The sequence below is a fragment of the Anoplolepis gracilipes genome, chromosome 4 (assembly GCF_047496725.1).
Source record: "Anoplolepis gracilipes chromosome 4, ASM4749672v1, whole genome shotgun sequence".
NCBI classification, from domain to species: Eukaryota; Metazoa; Arthropoda; class Insecta; order Hymenoptera; family Formicidae; genus Anoplolepis; species Anoplolepis gracilipes.
Window position 1 is genome coordinate 1,344,984 of NC_132973.1, and position 16,414 is coordinate 1,361,397.

The window sequence follows — 16,414 nt, forward strand, 5'->3', positions numbered from 1 at the left end:
TTAAAAAAGAAGATCTTTGTCCGTGTCATCGAACATATCCGTCTTTTGGACCGGATTGTGAAGGGCTTTCCCGTTACGTCGTTTTACCTTCCACTCTTGTATCTTTTTAATGCGATAGAATTCTTCTCGCTCATATTCGTCGAGTTCAGTAACAATGTACGCAACGGTCCGTTCTAATCGTGGTATAATGATGTATCTCAAAGCGTTTACACGACGACTGGTCGCTTTGATTACCCGGTCGAGCATCCGGAAATTGTGCTGCAACGATGCTAATTCGATCAGCAGATCGATCGCCTTTTCATAATTCTTCTTTAATTTAGCAACCTGCTGGCGAATTAATACTATTATGCTGGTATACTATAATGTTCGGTTATAGTTAATAAAATGAAAGATCGTATCGCCTTATCGGATAGCATTTATCTTACCCGTACGACGCCCGATAATTACTTGTTGACCGCCTCTGGCCAATCCGGTGAGTTCGAAAGGATCGTCACCGCTGCGGTAGGGCTCATAAATTCTCAATTGAACTCCTCCGATGATCTCTTGTCTGCACTGAATCCTGGTTCTAGCTTTATCAACCATCTCCAGGACCAACTGGTTAACACCACCTGTCGTGTAGTTTACTTCGACTAACGAAAAAGCGGCGTTCCTCATGACTTCTCCGAGTTGCGATTTATTTTTGACTAATTCTGACAGAATCGCGCGAAATCGGATTAAGAGACCGTCGACCTTTTTCGCGAGCAAATCGCGACTTCTGCATGCGCAAATCAAGCGACATTTCACACTCGTGTACGAACTGGCCGTCGGAAATACCGGCAGTCTATCTACAATTTCCATGATTTTTTTATCTTAGGATTATAGACATAAAATATGTAGATATAAAGAGACTCATAATCAAAGAGTCGGATATTTGTTTCAAGAAAGAGAGAGAGAGAGAGAAAACTACGGCTCGTTTTCATTTGTTTCTTTTGCATTAAGATGCACAACCTTGCTCGTCTTTTTATCTCGGCCTTATATGTAGCAATGTATAGTATAGAAAACACTGTATCATTTTTATCCCTTCAATAGATTAAGTATAATTAGATTTGTAAAGAAACAGAACTTCGCATAAGCATCGGTGGTTCAGTGGTAGAATGCTCGCCTGCCACGCGGGCGGCCCGGGTTCGATTCCCGGCCGATGCAAAGGAATTTTTTTTTCTTTATTTCATAAATAAAATATTTTTAAAAATTATATAATTATATTTTCGAAAGAATTAGAAAGTATATTATTTGGAAAAAATAAAAAAAATCGCATGGAAAAAAAAAATTAAAATGCATCGGCCGGGAATCGAACCCGGGCCGCCCGCGTGGCAGGCGAGCATTCTACCACTGAACCACCGATGCTCACGTTTACTCACGTTATTCTTAATCATTCACATTGTCCAAAATTATTTGACCATTTTTTAAATTATATTAGTAATTTTCAGTATATTAACTTTTTTATTAATAATCTTACAATTTATCTTATAAATTTTTACTTTTTTAAAGTATACATTATTTATAATTTTTTTCTACTTGTAAGATCTTTTTAATTATATTATTAAAGTAATAAAAGCTATTATATGAATAATATTGAATAAAGAATTATTAGACAGAAATTATATTAATGTTTATATATGAACAATTATATAATCTCGCGATTAAAGTTAATGATTCAAGTCCCAATACTGCTCACCATAATTTCCATTTTTGTTACCCCATTTTATCTAAAATATAAGTTATAAAAATATATAAAATAAATAGAGCAATATTGATTCATATTAAACAAGTAATATTTTTAACATATATAATCTTAAAATACAAGAAATTACCTTGCCACGATGACGATTGTTATCAAAATCCTTTTGTTCAAATCTCTGTTCCCATTCATTAGGATTCTCACAGACATGACCAAACTCAATTTTAAAAGGTGCAAGATGTTCGGAAAATATATCTCTGTTTTTTTTATGTAAGTTTAACGTTATCAAAACATTACAAATAATTATCATCTTGCATAAATATATTGTTACTACTCACTGAAAGTATTGTCCTATTGAAACATCTGCTATTTCCTGCTTTGAAGTATCTTCTTTATTTACTACTTGTGAATCTGATATAATATTTAAAATAAATTAATATATATAACACGTTTAAAGATACACAATTAAATCACGAAACACATTTGTCATACTACTTGCCTGCTAAAGTCATTTCTGTAAGTTTTTCCAATAAACTGGTCATAACAGAATTTATGACAAGCAGTATTATTACTGTTTGTACCAGAAATAAATTAAAATTATATTTCGTATACATTAGTATATTTAGCAATTTAATTTCGAATTTACAATACAAGAAAAATTTGATGTTTGATGAATAAATGTTGAATGCTTACTGAATGGGTGAAATTGTAAATCTCCTATATCTCATAAGCTTTTTTTGACTAGTATTTCATGCTCTATTTCATAGAATAGTGAAAGTGTACTAGTACAATACATTAATGTAAAATTTGCTACAATATAAATCTAACTTTCTCCTAATTATAATGTATGTATACCTGCAAGTATCAATATAATGATTCTATTGCAAAATTTTATAATTCTCTATTTAAGAATAGTAATTAATGTAAATGTTATAATTCTCTATTTGAAGAATAATAATATTTTATATTTCTATAAATTATAATCAGTATTTTTTATATTTCTATTTCATAATATATTATTTATATAAATTACAACCAATTAAATACATATAAATTAAATAGCATTAGGTTCTATATATAGCTTTAATTATTTATCATATGAAAGGAGATTGCTATTTTTTGCACACTTTATCAAAGATTGAATTAACTTAACAAAACCAGTATCTTTAGATTTCTCCAAACCACGAAGAACACGATTTTTCATCACAGCAACGAATTCCCGATTACTAAGCTGTCCATCCACTATAAAAAAACAAGATATCTGAATAATTTTATTCATTTTTTACTATTATATAATGCAATCATGTTTTTATCAGTTTGTTAATTAAAGATAATAGTATTAAAAAATAAATGTCAACTCACTGTTTTCGTCGAAAATCGTAAATACCACTTGAATAATATGATCAGTCAGATCGACATGCGCCACAGTTTTTGCAACATGCTTCAATGTCGCTACAATATTATACAGAAATATTTATGAATAAAAAATAAATGTCTTAATAAAAATGCAAAACATATTGCTCAATATTTTAAAGATCGTCGACTATTTTTTACAGTTAATATATTAAAATTATTCTGAATTATATATTATTTGAGCCAAGTTTTTTTTCAATGGAATATTGGTATAATTAATTTAAATTATTTCATATCTTGATCATACCTTGATCAATAGATGCGCCGGCTATATGATAGAATGTCAAAGCTGTATCTACATCATTAATATTGTTCAAAAAGTGAAAGAATTTGAGATATTCCTCTTTGCTAATTCCTTTCGGATCCTCCTTAAAACTGCAAATAATCGATATTAAACTATACAGTAATAAAGTATAAAATTTAAAGAATAAATATGAAGAAATTAAATATTTTTATATACTTACGTCTTTTTTACTCTTTTCAACATTTTCGCCTTCTTTTTTGCCGAATATCCGGCATAAGCTAATAGTAATTCCGTAAAATCTACCTCAGTAATATTGCCATTCTCATCTGGATTTCGTCGTTCAAACTAAGCAGAAAAAGATATATAATCATACAACAAATAGTCAAATATAAATGAAAAATATTGAATTGACTGTACATTATGCCAATTCTAATTGAGCCTTACCTCAAGACTTAGAATCTCTCGCTGCAGTTGTTGTTGAAAATCCAAGAATTTCTCGATGGTTAGCTTCTGATTCATTTGTGGCCCAAAGAAGTATGTAGTTAGCGCAGAATTCACTCCCTAAAATAAAAAAAAGATTAAAAAAAATTTTTTTTAAATTTAGATACATAATTCAAACGTTAATAGTTCACTCGTTTAATATTTATTCGTTTATATTATTATTCAATTTAATATTTATTTTTACAAACTTCATTCAAATATTAACAAGTTAGTTATGACCTTAAATGTATTTCCTGTGGTTGCATGATCACGATGTCGAGTGCCTATACTAGTTTGCTGCCGTATCAATGTAGCCACTTTTCCAAACTCCTCAGAATCAACATCACCGTCTCCATTGAAATCGAACATTCTAAAGGCAATTTCAAAGTGACGTCTGGAGGCTGTAAAATAAAATTAAAATCTGATATTTACGTCATGTATTTTAAAAAGTTTAATACATATATTTTAAACATAAATTTCTTTCTTAAAGTTTCGCACATTTAATTAAAGTTTAAGTTAACGTGAAATAATGAACATATAGCTTACTTGATAGTACAGTTAACAAAAAGATGTAATCAGAGAAAGTAATGAGGCCTGCACTGCCCAGCTTGTAGAAGATGCTGTCTTCATCCAATTCTAATTCTAATTTCATATGAATATTCTAAAAGAAAAGAAAATATTCTCACTTAAGAATATCATGTTTCTTCTTCACTGAATCTCATTAATATACCTTTGGATCATAACGCCTGTACTGATCCAGTCCAAGACCTGAAAATCAATGATGTGATAATTATTAATAACTGTCTTTATACATATTTCTTATGATTTAATCTAAATCTTATATACAATTTGGACAAATAATAATCTGCAAATTATATAATTACAATTTATAATTTTATCTAGAATATAATTGTATTATCTAAAATGTTAATTGAATGTTAATTGAAAAAAATTTGCGCATGCAAAAGAACTGGTCGTAACATTTTTTACAATCAATTGGGAATGTCAAGCGACATTTAATCTAAAAAAAAAATCCAAGATAAACGAAGCATAATCGTATAGGATTACCATCGGGTTGTTTCACGCCGGGTGTCATTGATCTTAAAAAATCATCCGGCGTCATAAACACTTCGTGCATGTCGTTGCTCGAGACCTGGAGGGTCGCGAAGTAACGGAACACTTTATCCGGTGTGGAGTAATGCCTTATACGATTTTCGTATTCTATTATCTGCGCATACACAGTTAGTTGATAATCGCGAGTCTCAAAAATATGCAAAATTCTTGGCAGAGAATTAATAGTGCACAATATATTTTAGTAATGTTATCCACGATTGATTTCGATAATCAGCAATTTCCTTACTTAATTATTACACAAGAATTTTCTTCATGCAAGTCGTATCATATAATAATATTAAATTACAAAGCTCTCGATTAGCAGAGCGAAACAAGTAAATAGTGTTTAGTATATTTATTGTAGATAAGAAGATGATTAGACTCCAAGATTATATAATGCATTAGCACCAATATGACAAAAATTTTGAAAACCCCCTACCATCTGGCTGTTGCATGTCTGGTGTGATAGCTCGCATAAAATCATCAGGTGTCATATAGATTTCGATATCTTCTAAGCTACTCAATTTCACAGTTGCAAAGTAACGAAAGATTTTATCAGGCGTTGAATACAACCTTATCCTGTTCTCATATTCTATTATCTGCAAAAACACTTCAGCCTGCATCGTTCTGCTGTACAGATACATGCTGATGCAAATAAAGCATAAAATTGTTGAATCTACATTACTGTATTTAACAATGCAAAAAATGATTGCTGCATTCTATGTCCTTTCTCCTTATTTTGCTGTATAATTATACAATTTTTATTTCTATATATTTAATGAAGAAAAAATTATATAAGTCTATATGTTTTGGCTTTTTAATAATGAAAATACAACTTGTATGATATAAATAATATAAAACAAATATCTTGTATAATGTATGTGAGAATTTACTCGATATTCTTGAAATTATTTTATAACTTCAACACACATATATACATATATATAATATAAAATCAATATCAATAGTATAGTCTTTAATAAACCTTTCTATCACGAAATCCAATCTTCTGTTTCTTTTTCTTCTTCTTTTGTAAATCCTGTTCAATATTTTCCATGCTTTCATTATCTTGAGTCTGTTCCACTAACATACTGGCTGCCTTCACTTTTGGTACATCAGGTACTAGATTAAGTAGCCTGCAGGATAGTATTTTATATTAATATACTGTATAGTAAAATTTAAATTTTGAGAATTATGCAAAATATTCTTTTATATATCTTCAAAATATTTAATATTTTTAATATTTAATATCAATAACTCACCGCTGCCAGTCAAAAGTCATGCATATTAATAATCCAAAACCAGGAATCGCAACAGGTAGAGTAAAGAAAAGACTAGATTTTCCTCTGGTATGACCAAAATTTTTAAAATTACGAGTCTGTTTATATTCATATTTGTGTCTATCTTTTCCATAACTGTTACTTTCTGAAGTATAGAATCCATTGGCTAACAAAAGTCTGCGTTGTGGATACTGCCGGAGCACATATGCACTTCTGCTGAGTAGCATTGTTACAGCTATATTCTCTCTAGAAAGAATTGAAAATACGTTAATTGTATTGCTTAATTATTATTTAATAATTGAAGGAATTAATAAAATTTAATTGTGCCAAAAGCAGCTGAGCAAATATGTATACAAGGTGTTTATGTAAATTTCAAGCAACTTACCTAACACTGTTATCAATAAATTGAAAAGAATTTAATATTTATAATTTATTAAACAAATTCGTAAAAAAAACTCCAGCTTCAATAACATCGAATAACAATCAAAAAAACCACCGTAATTGAATGCATCGCAAAAAGATTGTACAAATACAACAAGGCCGATATCGCATGGAATTGACAGATCTTTTGTCGCAGATTGTGTGTGTGAGATAGGAACTTTGATAAATTCTCCACTAGCGACAAATGGAAACGTCATTTATTTTAGAGCGTTACTTTTTTCTATGAATGTATAATCCAGGAATGATCGTCAGATACCAGAAATCTCGAAATGAATGAAAATAATAATCGCGCTGAGTCTAGCTCGATCCCAAACGAAACTCAAGCACGTAGGCATTCGAAAGGGCAATAATTTATATTCTATCTTACTAGACGATCGAGAATAAGAGATGACATCTGATCTATTCGCCCCTCGGGGCAATTATTCAAATTTATTTTCAGAACAAGAGACACATGACGCTCCTTGTAAAACCGATCATTACAATCATTACAAATCACGTAACACGCGGAAACGAGAAGCGATATTATATTTGAAAGAAAAAAGGATTCCTGACATCATCGATTTTTTGATGGGCGATCTCCTGGTGCGTCAACCCTGCGATCCCTTCGAGCATCTGACTCAACTCCTAGATAAATGCATTCTGGCTCGCGATGGCCTCGTCAATCCTCCTCCCTCTCTCTCTCCTTTTTTGCGGTAAAAAAAAAATACATATGTATGCATTTTTTGCTCTCTCCTGTACTACAAAATCCTAATTCTTTTTAGGGATATGATAAGGCAGGCTAATCACAGAGATGAGCTATGATGCCAGATAAGGATCGGCGAGAAAATTTTGAGCGAAGTCAAGAAATCTTTGTGATCCCATTGATAGAGTTATTTTTTTTTTCGATTTATGTACAATTTTATTCAATATTGATACAAGAGATTACATGGAATACACGTCATGCGTGCACAAATACATCGGATGGGAAGAAATTATATGCGTGACTCATCCACGTCAATTTTCCATGGAAAGATTCAGAGTATCGTCGAACAGCCCTAATCTCGCTAAATCTATGTTGTTCCAACGATAAGTCCAACTCGAACAGGAAAGGAATTTGTAGCCTGCACTAACATTTTTGCCATGTGACCACATCCGAGTGAGAGAGCGAGTGACAGACGGAGAGGACACACCGATATTTTTCTCGTGTACGTGTAGATCCGCCGTTAAAATAAGCCTGGTGCTCGAGAGAGAATCTTCGAGGACATGAAATAGAGGAAGCTAAATAAAGGAAGCTGTATGTATACATACGTCGAACAACGTTTATGCGACGTGTTAATCCAGTCAGTTCGCGCCAGAAGAAAGTGCGTAGTGCGTTCGCGAGGGCAAAGAACGCAGCGAGGAGCGAGGTTCTCGGTGGGCGGTCCGTAACAAGGACGATCGTGTGATTATGTTTACGCTTTTTGTATATGTATTTGGGACTGCCGTACGTGGTACCGTATCGTCTTATCCTTCTCGTGGACTTTACGTTTTTTTTGCAAGAAAATCGAAATTTTTGTTCCAAGTGTCGTAACTCGCAAAGTTGTTCGTCCAGCAACCATCTGGAAAGATGGTGTCGAAATACTCGTCATGAGTGTGTTTACTCAATGAATTCCGATCCAGCTGAAATTTTTTGCACCTTAAATGATGATGATATGTTCTTAAGATATTCTAGAAACCAGTAAAAGGATTATTCCCTGAGTACTTAACTCGAGAGAAAAAAAAAAGCATTCTATCGCGATATCCAAATTCTGCGTTCTTGTGACATTAAACATGTGACACGTTTATACCGATTGTTAAATATATATGTGTATATATTGAAAATGTTACGCGTGATAATTGTTGCTATTAGCCTGATTTTCGTCAGTGTATTCGCCTACGAACATACAATTGTGGACCAATGCGACTGGTCTGGAAGGTTAGTGCCTTTAATTGTCACAATACTCTTTTTACAATTTAATTTTCATAAGTCTAGCATTATATAATTGATGTCATTTAGATCTCTGGCTGCAGATTAGAAATATATAGTTTTTATAATTTTTTTTACTCATTAATATTCTATAGAAAAAATTTTAGTATACTTCAACTTCTTTATATATTAATATTAATGTGTTTATAGCTTAATATTATTGTTATAATCTTGATATATTTGTAACAATGTGTCACTAAAATATCTATATTTTTTTTTTTATGTAGTGGAGGAGGAGAAAGCGGTGGTGTTCGACCAGTGTATCTACGCTGTGCTCGAGGAACTGTATTTTGGCGTTATCCTCATGGTGCTCTGAGAGTGGTTCTCTCTTTCCCATCGACTAGGGGAAACATTCCTGTCAACATCAGCAATTTGGGTTTTCGTACATGTGTTAAGATCTCTGGACCTGCACGAGTATTTCTAGAAACTGGCCGCAAATTGAGGCTGATCTATTCTCCATCCGATGGCAAACACGAGAATTCACATCGATGCTTTCGCTCGCGGGAACACGTGGCCGCACTCTACATGGAGGCGGAAGATTATTCCTTTAAAAGTACCAAGGTTAAACTACAGTACGATCTGGACTCAAACTCACCAAAAGGGAGTGTATTGCATGCTCCAGACGAAGAAGAGGAATGCAGACCATGTTCCATGGAAGAACTTGCTAATGCTTATTGTCAGAGTGACTTGGTTGCTACAGGCATTGTCACTGCCGTCGAGCAAAACTTTAAACTAGACACTGCCGAATTGGTGCTCAGGGTCAATAAAATTCTACGCCAAGTTCAGGAAGCTGAGGTAATGCTTTATCAGACAAAATATAAAAATAACATTAGTTTTTAGATCTTTCAAATTTTCATAATATATATAATCAAACTAAATTATAAAATATGATGTATATTACAGAATAACGAGAACATCGATATAACAGTCTCTTCTAAGAGAAGCATACGCGTGAGAGTAGCAATGGTATGTGATGCACGACACGGCCCTGGCGAATTCGTGATAATGGCCAAGCGACGTCTCGGTGACCTCATTTTGGTTTGCGCGCCTAGGCTGGAGACATGGGAACAGATTGTACAGGAGATGGACACGGCGCCCTGCGTCCTCAACAGCTAGCCAATACGATTTAAAAGTTTCTTCAGAAAGCTGTAAAGATCTGTACGTTAAACGACAAGTTCGAAATACGTATCTATTGTTGCGAAACTGGAAATCTATACACATTGTGGTAGTAATGCCACGTTAAAAAACTGCCAATTTAGCCATATACAAGAGTATTGTATACATAAGGAACGTCATTCTTGGTGTACGTAGCATGCAACTGTCAGACTGTTGATCTCCAAACTGTGATATTATTTGTTGCATTAAGAAAAACGTAGAGATACGTGCACGAAAAAATAGAAAACACATTTGCTCTAATATTTGTTCTAGAGAGCAAAAGAATTATTATATACAAAATAGCTCAGAAATTGTGTACTTTCTTTTAAAACAAAAAATTCGTTTAAATCTTTCGTTGACTTTGTACCCCTCTTATAACTCTCATTTTGAATAATATATTTGATTTTTACATATTATAGTTATCATATGATTGGTTTACATTGATTATTTGATACGTGTATCAAATATACTGGTTAATTATAGACATTTCTTTTAAAGACTGGAATGGTTATGATTAGTCAGTAGTACATAGTGCATTAAAGTAAATCAGTGTAAATTAAACTATTGAAATAAGATTTGTGAGATCATGTTGAAATGAATTTTATCCATTTATCTATTTATCTATTTATATTTCCTCAACATTTAACTTTTTTTAACCTCTTAAACCTCTTATAATTTAATTATCAATATCTTAGCTCTTGGAATTAATATGGGAATAAAATTTAGTACCTATTGGTAAAAAAAAAAGTGCGCAATGAGATCAAGATACTCTATATACCTAGAAATTTTATGTAGACGAGTTCGTCGACTCCCGTTAGAAAATCAAGTATAATTTGTTTATTAATAGAGCTATAACATTTGTACAGATTTAGTAAACAATTTTTATAAATTTTTATATTATATTAACTATTCTTATCAGTATAGTAGAAGATATGTGCGATAAATAAAGAAAATATATTTGGAAAAATAAAGAGAAACTGTATTCTTCTTTCCATATGTACTTTTTAATATTTTTCAAGTGTATTGTGTATATAATAAAGACAGCCGGTCGAGAGTTCGTCAGAGATCATTTAAAAAATAAGAGCTAAAGAGAAAGAAAGAAAAGTTGTATCTAGAGTGTTATGATCTATATAATAATAAAAAATATTAATTTTTTAAGAAAAAAGATACTTATTTTTAAAAAACTTTCTAAGGAACAGCTAATAATGTACAATAATTTATTTTTGCAAAAACTGTTACAATATAACTCTGTGATTTAACTCTGGACCCACAATGTGAGCTCAACAATGGTATAAGTTTTAAACGAAAAATATCGTTTAAAAAATCTTTACAAAATATATTTGCTTTATTGCATTAATTTTATGTTTAAACATATGAAAATGACTTTTTTAAATATAATTTGTTTTATATATATGTGATAAAAAAGTTTTTTTTTACTTTTAAGAATATCTTATAGCTTTTATCATAAAATAAAATCACATTGTGACTCCAGGATTTATTTTATAATCTCCCTGAGAGACACGCAAATACACAAACGTTCACACACATATAATTGTATAGTATCAAACAAAATAACAGCTCATAGATCAAACTGGCTAGTAAATGTGAACCGTGTATTCAATTAACACATTCACATATGTACATTTTGCTTTCTTTTAATGTCGTTGAATTAGTAGTATAATTTACTTAGTCTATCAATCAGAGACGGAGGAGAGTAAACTTTTCTGTCAAAAAGCCATGAATATAATTTCCTTTACAACAGAAAAATAAAATTTGCAGGTTTATTTGTTGTAATCTGATAAATTTTACGATTCTGTGTCAACAGTCGTATATACAAAATTATTTTTTTAAGCCGCACTTAAAATCAGTGCGGTCGATTTTGATAAGCGATATATAACACACAGTACTTTCTTCTTTTTTTTCTTTTACACATACCTCTGCCGACTATATTTGCTCGAGTATATTACGAGACTTAATTATCAAGACGCAAAAAGTTCTATCGCGACGTGAGTGTTTGTATCTCGTTTCATATATAGTTTTATATATAATTTTTAAATAATTTTGCCTATTTTATTCAATCACACTGACCAATTTAATTTCACTGTAACTCGATTACTTTACATTGTAAAGTTTACAATATATTAACAATAATTTCAAAATATTTTTCATCAGTTGCCTGCGTTAAATGACTAATTATATAATCACATAGACATTGAGATGAGAAGTCTTTTTCACCTAGGATATGGCGCGCGTCAGTTTTGTGATATTTATAATTATACAATTAAACAGTCTGCAGCGAGTATCATACTTAACTAAACATTGATTAAACTGTCTTGCTTTCCCATGCATCTCTCTCTTCAGTTCACTTTAGCTTTCATCAGCTTTTTTTTTACATACTTATTTTAATATATAAATAAAAATAATGTTCCCTCATAATGAATTTTTTCTCTCCCGCCTCTTTTTTCATTAAATTTTATAAATATAAAGATAACATTACTAATGATATATCACAAGCATTTTTCTCACTTTCTTGTAAATACTGCTTAATAAAAAATAATTTTTTTGCGAGAAAAATAACATAATGATAATACTAAAAAATCTTGTAAAAATATAGTTCCAAAGCTATATCATTTTCATCTGAAAATCTAATTTTTTCATACTAGTAGATTTCTACTTACAAACTTCGATGAATTGTCGTATCGATGAACAAAAAATCAACGATGTTTATAAATCATATACAAAAAAATGTAATGTAAAGATAGGAAACTATTTTGATTGAAAATCTGTCTACGTTACGACAAAGGGATAATTTGGACAGAGTGGCAAAACCAAATCGTCCATATTTGGTAGAACTACTAATTTTTCGAATTCCCTGAGCAGCTTGTTCTCAATCCATTTGGTCACATATACAATGTTGACAGTCCTTTCCCCAAGGGTTGGCTGCACAGTAAGGGTGATTTTGGGCACGGGCTTGAAACCATACCAAAGTCGATCAGAGGGTGGTGGGGGAATGTTGACCAGGAGACAACCTTCAATGCCCGAAATGTTAACCATGAAACGGATCTCTGTATTGGAAACACCCTCCATCGCTCTTCGTATATAGGATAACTCAGTAGCCTAAAAAGTCAGATAATTAGCATGAATTATAATTAGCTTTATCATTTATTTTTATAATTATAAAAAATAATTAATATAATTTATTATAATTATAATATTATAATTGTTAATAAAGTAACAAATTTATCAATTAAATTTAAATATTAAAAATCGCTTACATGTCGGAAATATTTGTTGGCTGCTAATTTATCGACCATACTAAGAAATTTCTTGCCAGAAGATTGGATTGGTCTGTAATATGTAAAAATCTAATATTATTATATAGTTTATGAATCATGGATTTCTTTACGAAAAATTTTTATAGAATGTTAAATGAAAACTTCATTAAAGAGCATATTTTGTCAAAACTTTAAATATTACTAGTTATGTATATGACTAAACAGAGACGAAAAGTAAGTACAAATTAAGACTCATGATTTAATTAATTCACTTACGTGGCGTCTTTGGATGTGACATACGATGCGATATTTCCAACATCTTCATCTTCTGTGGACGTTTCTGGACTATCTTCTACATCGCTGTCGAATATCGGTGATCTAGTAGAGATAGATTTCTCATCGTTGATCTCACCGGAAACACTACTCGCACGCGTCAGTTTCATTAAATTCAGTTTTGTCTCTACAGTCATTGTTACGCAACCCTTATAAGTAATATTCATATCAAGCCAAAATCCGCGTTCATCGAGTACTGGCTTACTAATTTTATGAATTGTCGGAGCGTTCTGTCCGACTACTATTTCTGTTACAAGAAGGCTTTCCATAAAATATGGAAGTTTTATATTAGACAATTTGCGTTGTATTTTGTCTTGAACAAGATTAATGGTCTCTGGACAACTGTGCATATCGAATAGTAATCTTTCCAGGAGACAGTTTACCCAGAGAACATCATCTTCCTTTGGAGAACCCTCAGGATCCACCTAAAAGATAATCGATTCACTTGATTTCAGCATACAGCATTAAAATAATTTTATTAAGAGTTAATTTGATTTCTGCACTACTTACGTTCAGGTACTTGCTCATGTAAGTATTATAGGTGATTTCAGGAGATGTATCGAGCAACTTTGCTTCTACCACATCCGGCACTGAGGTTGGCACATTTGCGCAAGATGCGCAATCGTTTATGGAACAAGTTGAATGTCGTTTTCTCGAAAGAGATGCTGCTGATATCAATCTTCGAAACCTAAAAGATTATTCTAAATTAAAATTTGATAATTAAAGGGAGAGAGAAACTCTAAAACATACTTCAAGAATTGAGAAATTTAATTAGAGCTTTTCTTAATTATTTTTATTTATTTAAAAGATATTTTGTTGTAAAGAAATATTACCAATCTTCCTTCTCTCGGTCGGCACGTGCAAAGACATAAAGCCTACATTTAGTGACTTCTTCGTTGTCGCGACAATCTTCGTAAATACTTCTTAACGACTTGGATTGTGAAAGATCATCATCATCTTCATCTTCATCTATTTTTAATTCATCTTCCTCATTATCTTTAAGAAATTCAAACCTCGAGTCTTCGTCCTCACTTTTTGTCTCCTCGCCCAAGGTATTTTCCTCGTCTTCCTGATTAGTTCCTGTCACCTGAACAATTTTCTTCTCATCTTCAAAGGACTCCTTTCCAAGATCGGTGCAGTCGTTTATAATCTCTATTAGCGCTCCTGGATCCATTGTAATACAAATTGGATATTTTTTACTCCATCTCCTGTGTATGAAAAAAATATTTTTATTCTATGTATATATATAAAGAATTTATAATAAAATTTCAAATAATTATAATATATGATTAATTACCTTCTTCGAATAAGTCCTTTTGGTAATAATTCTATCTTAGCACCATTGAGATTATACACGCGTTTTCTAATAAATTTAAATTTTCGTTTAGGCTCATCCCACACTGCTCTCTTTGGTACTTTCATTCTAGTCTCCATAACGCGCAACATTCCACCCTCCAGACTGAAGAAAACTGACTTTGTACGTGCTACATGATAGTTACAGGGATCATAGCTATATGGCAACTCGTTCACCCATCCTTCATATCTCTCTTGAACTGCATGCTCCTCCACTGCCGGTATTTCCAGTACAGGAACTACCACGTGTGTAGGTTCTTTATTTAAAGGTGCTGCTAAAATTTCCTTGATTCTTTGCACTAATTTATGTATTATTACTGTGGCAAAGACTCCTATAGCGAAACCGACCAAGTGTGGAGGTAGTGGAATTATGAAGCAAAAGGCAAACACAAGGATAAACAGTGCAGCTAACTGCTTTGTTAACTGCTGAAATATATGATCCTTCATACGAGAAAGTAAAGTGCTAAATTTTATTTCTTCTTTCTGCATAGATCCATCTGGTTGGCTAAAGAGATTATGACGACACATAACATCAGTTTTTTTATCCTCAGTGCTAAAATAATCTTGTGATTCAAAAAGAGACTGTTCAGGAGTAGATTCGGAAAATTCAGCAGCTTCTACACCACTCTCTACACTTTCATCCTGGGAATTTTTGGTTTTCAAACCAGTTTTCACCTGTGAAAAACCCACGAATCTCGCGGCAGTACTTTTATTGCGAGCAGCGGATAAACCTGTTTCCTTTTCTTGCCTTTCATTGACATTCTCGTCGATTGGCGTGGCATCTCCTGGATCCTCCGAATCGCTAATACTAGAATTATCTTTGTTAAGTCTTCTCTTCTTCTTATCACTTTTAATCTCAGAAAGTTTCTCTTCAAATGTCTTTGTAATATTCCGTTTGATTTCGGACAACACCTTCCATGGATCTGAAGGTGGAGGAGTACCCTCAGAGACATCGTCAATGGAACGTCTCTCTGATCCATTCTCTAATCCTTGACCATTATCGCTGCCTTTGGAGGGGCTTGATGGAAGCCTCCTTTTGTCTGACTCTGGAGTAACACGTTTCTCCTCATCGGAGGAGCTTGGATATAGTTCTTCCAGTTCATCGTCATTAGCTCGATAATGAATCACTGGTACGGATGTGGCAATTGGTTTGCCTTTAAAGAAAAAGTACAAGGTCAGTCGAACAGATAATAAAAAATTTTTTTAAATTACATTATACATTGAACCTTAATATTTGTAACAAACATTAAGCTCGAATTGTCAACATATCCATTTTTCCAACCCACCTTTTATCATCCCCAGTGTAATTTTTCCTGGACTATGTTTGCTACTCATCGCTGCACGATTAAAGCCAACAGCTATCGTATCAAGATCTTATCAACATTGAATTAAGTGTGTTCTGTAATCTAGAGAAATTATAAAACCTTGAACATGTTCATTTCACAATACGACAATGTCCTCCGCTCGGGTGGTAATATCATATTAAATAACGGAAGTTTGCATTATGATACATCGAGCACTGTCACGCTGATGAAACAGCAATTAATAATAATAATTAATAACGATGATGTGCAGTTCGACACCTGACATATCTGATCTGACATCTCCCTCTCCCGATATTCTCGT

General features: G+C 32.3%; 5 protein-coding genes and 2 non-coding genes across 10 annotated transcripts; 2 read left to right on the forward strand and 5 right to left on the reverse strand.

Annotated features, from left to right (window-relative positions):
- On the reverse strand, positions 1-837 carry LOC140664469 (V-type proton ATPase subunit D 1-like). The gene is made up of 2 exons (XM_072889595.1): positions 448-837; positions 1-357 (listed from the first exon to the last, which is right to left on the reverse strand). The coding sequence occupies exons 1-2, from the start codon at positions 835-837 to the stop codon at positions 1-3; spliced, it is 747 nt and encodes a 248-aa protein (XP_072745696.1).
- A 274-nt stretch (positions 838-1,111) lies between these two features.
- Trnag-gcc (transfer RNA glycine (anticodon GCC)) lies at positions 1,112-1,182 on the forward strand. The gene has a single exon. It is a non-coding gene; the product is annotated as a tRNA-Gly (tRNA).
- A 130-nt stretch (positions 1,183-1,312) lies between these two features.
- Positions 1,313-1,383, reverse strand: Trnag-gcc (transfer RNA glycine (anticodon GCC)). Its single transcript has one exon. It is a non-coding gene; the product is annotated as a tRNA-Gly (tRNA).
- Positions 1,384-1,672: 289 nt separating this feature from the next.
- Positions 1,673-2,614, reverse strand: LOC140664420 (uncharacterized). Its single transcript, XM_072889497.1, has 4 exons — positions 2,217-2,614; positions 2,056-2,128; positions 1,851-1,974; positions 1,673-1,745 (listed from the first exon to the last, which is right to left on the reverse strand). Exons 1-4 carry the CDS (start codon positions 2,329-2,331, stop codon positions 1,686-1,688), a joined length of 372 nt encoding a protein of 123 aa, XP_072745598.1. The 5' UTR covers positions 2,332-2,614; the 3' UTR covers positions 1,673-1,685.
- A 146-nt stretch (positions 2,615-2,760) lies between these two features.
- Micu1 (Mitochondrial calcium uptake 1) lies at positions 2,761-8,084 on the reverse strand. 4 transcript variants are annotated; one of them, XM_072889494.1, is made up of 12 exons: positions 7,976-8,084; positions 6,230-6,493; positions 5,953-6,103; positions 5,407-5,566; positions 4,585-4,622; positions 4,401-4,515; positions 4,095-4,255; positions 3,819-3,935; positions 3,595-3,719; positions 3,378-3,505; positions 3,080-3,169; positions 2,761-2,959 (listed from the first exon to the last, which is right to left on the reverse strand). In XM_072889494.1, exons 2-12 carry the CDS (start codon positions 6,472-6,474, stop codon positions 2,805-2,807), a joined length of 1,485 nt encoding a protein of 494 aa, XP_072745595.1. In that variant the 5' UTR covers positions 6,475-6,493; positions 7,976-8,084; the 3' UTR covers positions 2,761-2,804. The 4 variants fall into 4 exon arrangements, with proteins under 4 accessions (XP_072745595.1, XP_072745594.1, XP_072745596.1 ...); XM_072889493.1 differs by lacking the exons at positions 5,407-5,566; positions 7,976-8,084 and adding exons at positions 4,923-5,082; positions 6,633-7,097; XM_072889492.1 differs by lacking the exon at positions 7,976-8,084 and adding an exon at positions 6,633-7,091 and having other exon boundaries at positions 2,762-2,959.
- Positions 8,085-8,488: 404 nt separating this feature from the next.
- Positions 8,489-10,992, forward strand: Metrn (meteorin). Its single transcript, XM_072889496.1, has 3 exons — positions 8,489-8,621; positions 8,900-9,467; positions 9,576-10,992. The coding sequence occupies exons 1-3, from the start codon at positions 8,527-8,529 to the stop codon at positions 9,786-9,788; spliced, it is 876 nt and encodes a 291-aa protein (XP_072745597.1). The 5' UTR covers positions 8,489-8,526; the 3' UTR covers positions 9,789-10,992.
- Positions 10,993-11,761: 769 nt separating this feature from the next.
- LOC140664416 (testis-expressed protein 2) lies at positions 11,762-16,402 on the reverse strand. Its single transcript, XM_072889489.1, has 7 exons — positions 16,075-16,402; positions 14,733-15,942; positions 14,269-14,643; positions 13,946-14,123; positions 13,379-13,860; positions 13,103-13,175; positions 11,762-12,944 (listed from the first exon to the last, which is right to left on the reverse strand). Exons 1-7 carry the CDS (start codon positions 16,121-16,123, stop codon positions 12,615-12,617), a joined length of 2,697 nt encoding a protein of 898 aa, XP_072745590.1. The 5' UTR covers positions 16,124-16,402; the 3' UTR covers positions 11,762-12,614.
- Positions 16,403-16,414: the final 12 nt, after the last annotated feature.

Bases quoted from the DNA above. Each gene is read 5' to 3' on its own strand.
- LOC140664469 (XM_072889595.1), bottom strand. From the start codon at position 837: ATGGAAATTGTAGATAGACTGCCGGTATTTCCGACGGCCAGTTCGTAC. The intron at 358-447 runs GTAATTATCGGG...CGAACATTATAG, and splicing joins TGGCCAGAGGCGGTCAACAA to TATACCAGCATAATAGTATT.
- LOC140664420 (XM_072889497.1), bottom strand. From the start codon at position 2,331: ATGTATACGAAATATAATTTTAATTTATTTCTGGTACAAACAGTAATA. The intron at 2,129-2,216 runs GCAAGTAGTATG...ATATTATATCAG, and splicing joins TACAGAAATGACTTTAGCAG to ATTCACAAGTAGTAAATAAA. The intron at 1,975-2,055 runs GTGAGTAGTAAC...TAAAAAAAACAG, and splicing joins TCAATAGGACAATACTTTCA to AGATATATTTTCCGAACATC.
- Micu1 (XM_072889494.1), bottom strand. From the start codon at position 6,474: ATGCTACTCAGCAGAAGTGCATATGTGCTCCGGCAGTATCCACAACGC. The intron at 6,104-6,229 runs GTGAGTTATTGA...ACTATCCTGCAG, and splicing joins ATGACTTTTGACTGGCAGCG to GCTACTTAATCTAGTACCTG. The intron at 5,567-5,952 runs GTTTATTAAAGA...GTGTTTTTGCAG, and splicing joins TTGGATTTCGTGATAGAAAG to ATAATAGAATATGAGAACAG.
- Metrn (XM_072889496.1), top strand. From the start codon at position 8,527: ATGTTACGCGTGATAATTGTTGCTATTAGCCTGATTTTCGTCAGTGTA. The intron at 8,622-8,899 runs GTTAGTGCCTTT...TTTTTTATGTAG, and splicing joins CAATGCGACTGGTCTGGAAG to TGGAGGAGGAGAAAGCGGTG. The intron at 9,468-9,575 runs GTAATGCTTTAT...TGTATATTACAG, and splicing joins GCCAAGTTCAGGAAGCTGAG to AATAACGAGAACATCGATAT.
- LOC140664416 (XM_072889489.1), bottom strand. From the start codon at position 16,123: ATGAGTAGCAAACATAGTCCAGGAAAAATTACACTGGGGATGATAAAA. The intron at 15,943-16,074 runs GTGGGTTGGAAA...TTTTCTTTAAAG, and splicing joins TACACTGGGGATGATAAAAG to GCAAACCAATTGCCACATCC. The intron at 14,644-14,732 runs GTAATTAATCAT...TTTCATACACAG, and splicing joins AAAGGACTTATTCGAAGAAG to GAGATGGAGTAAAAAATATC.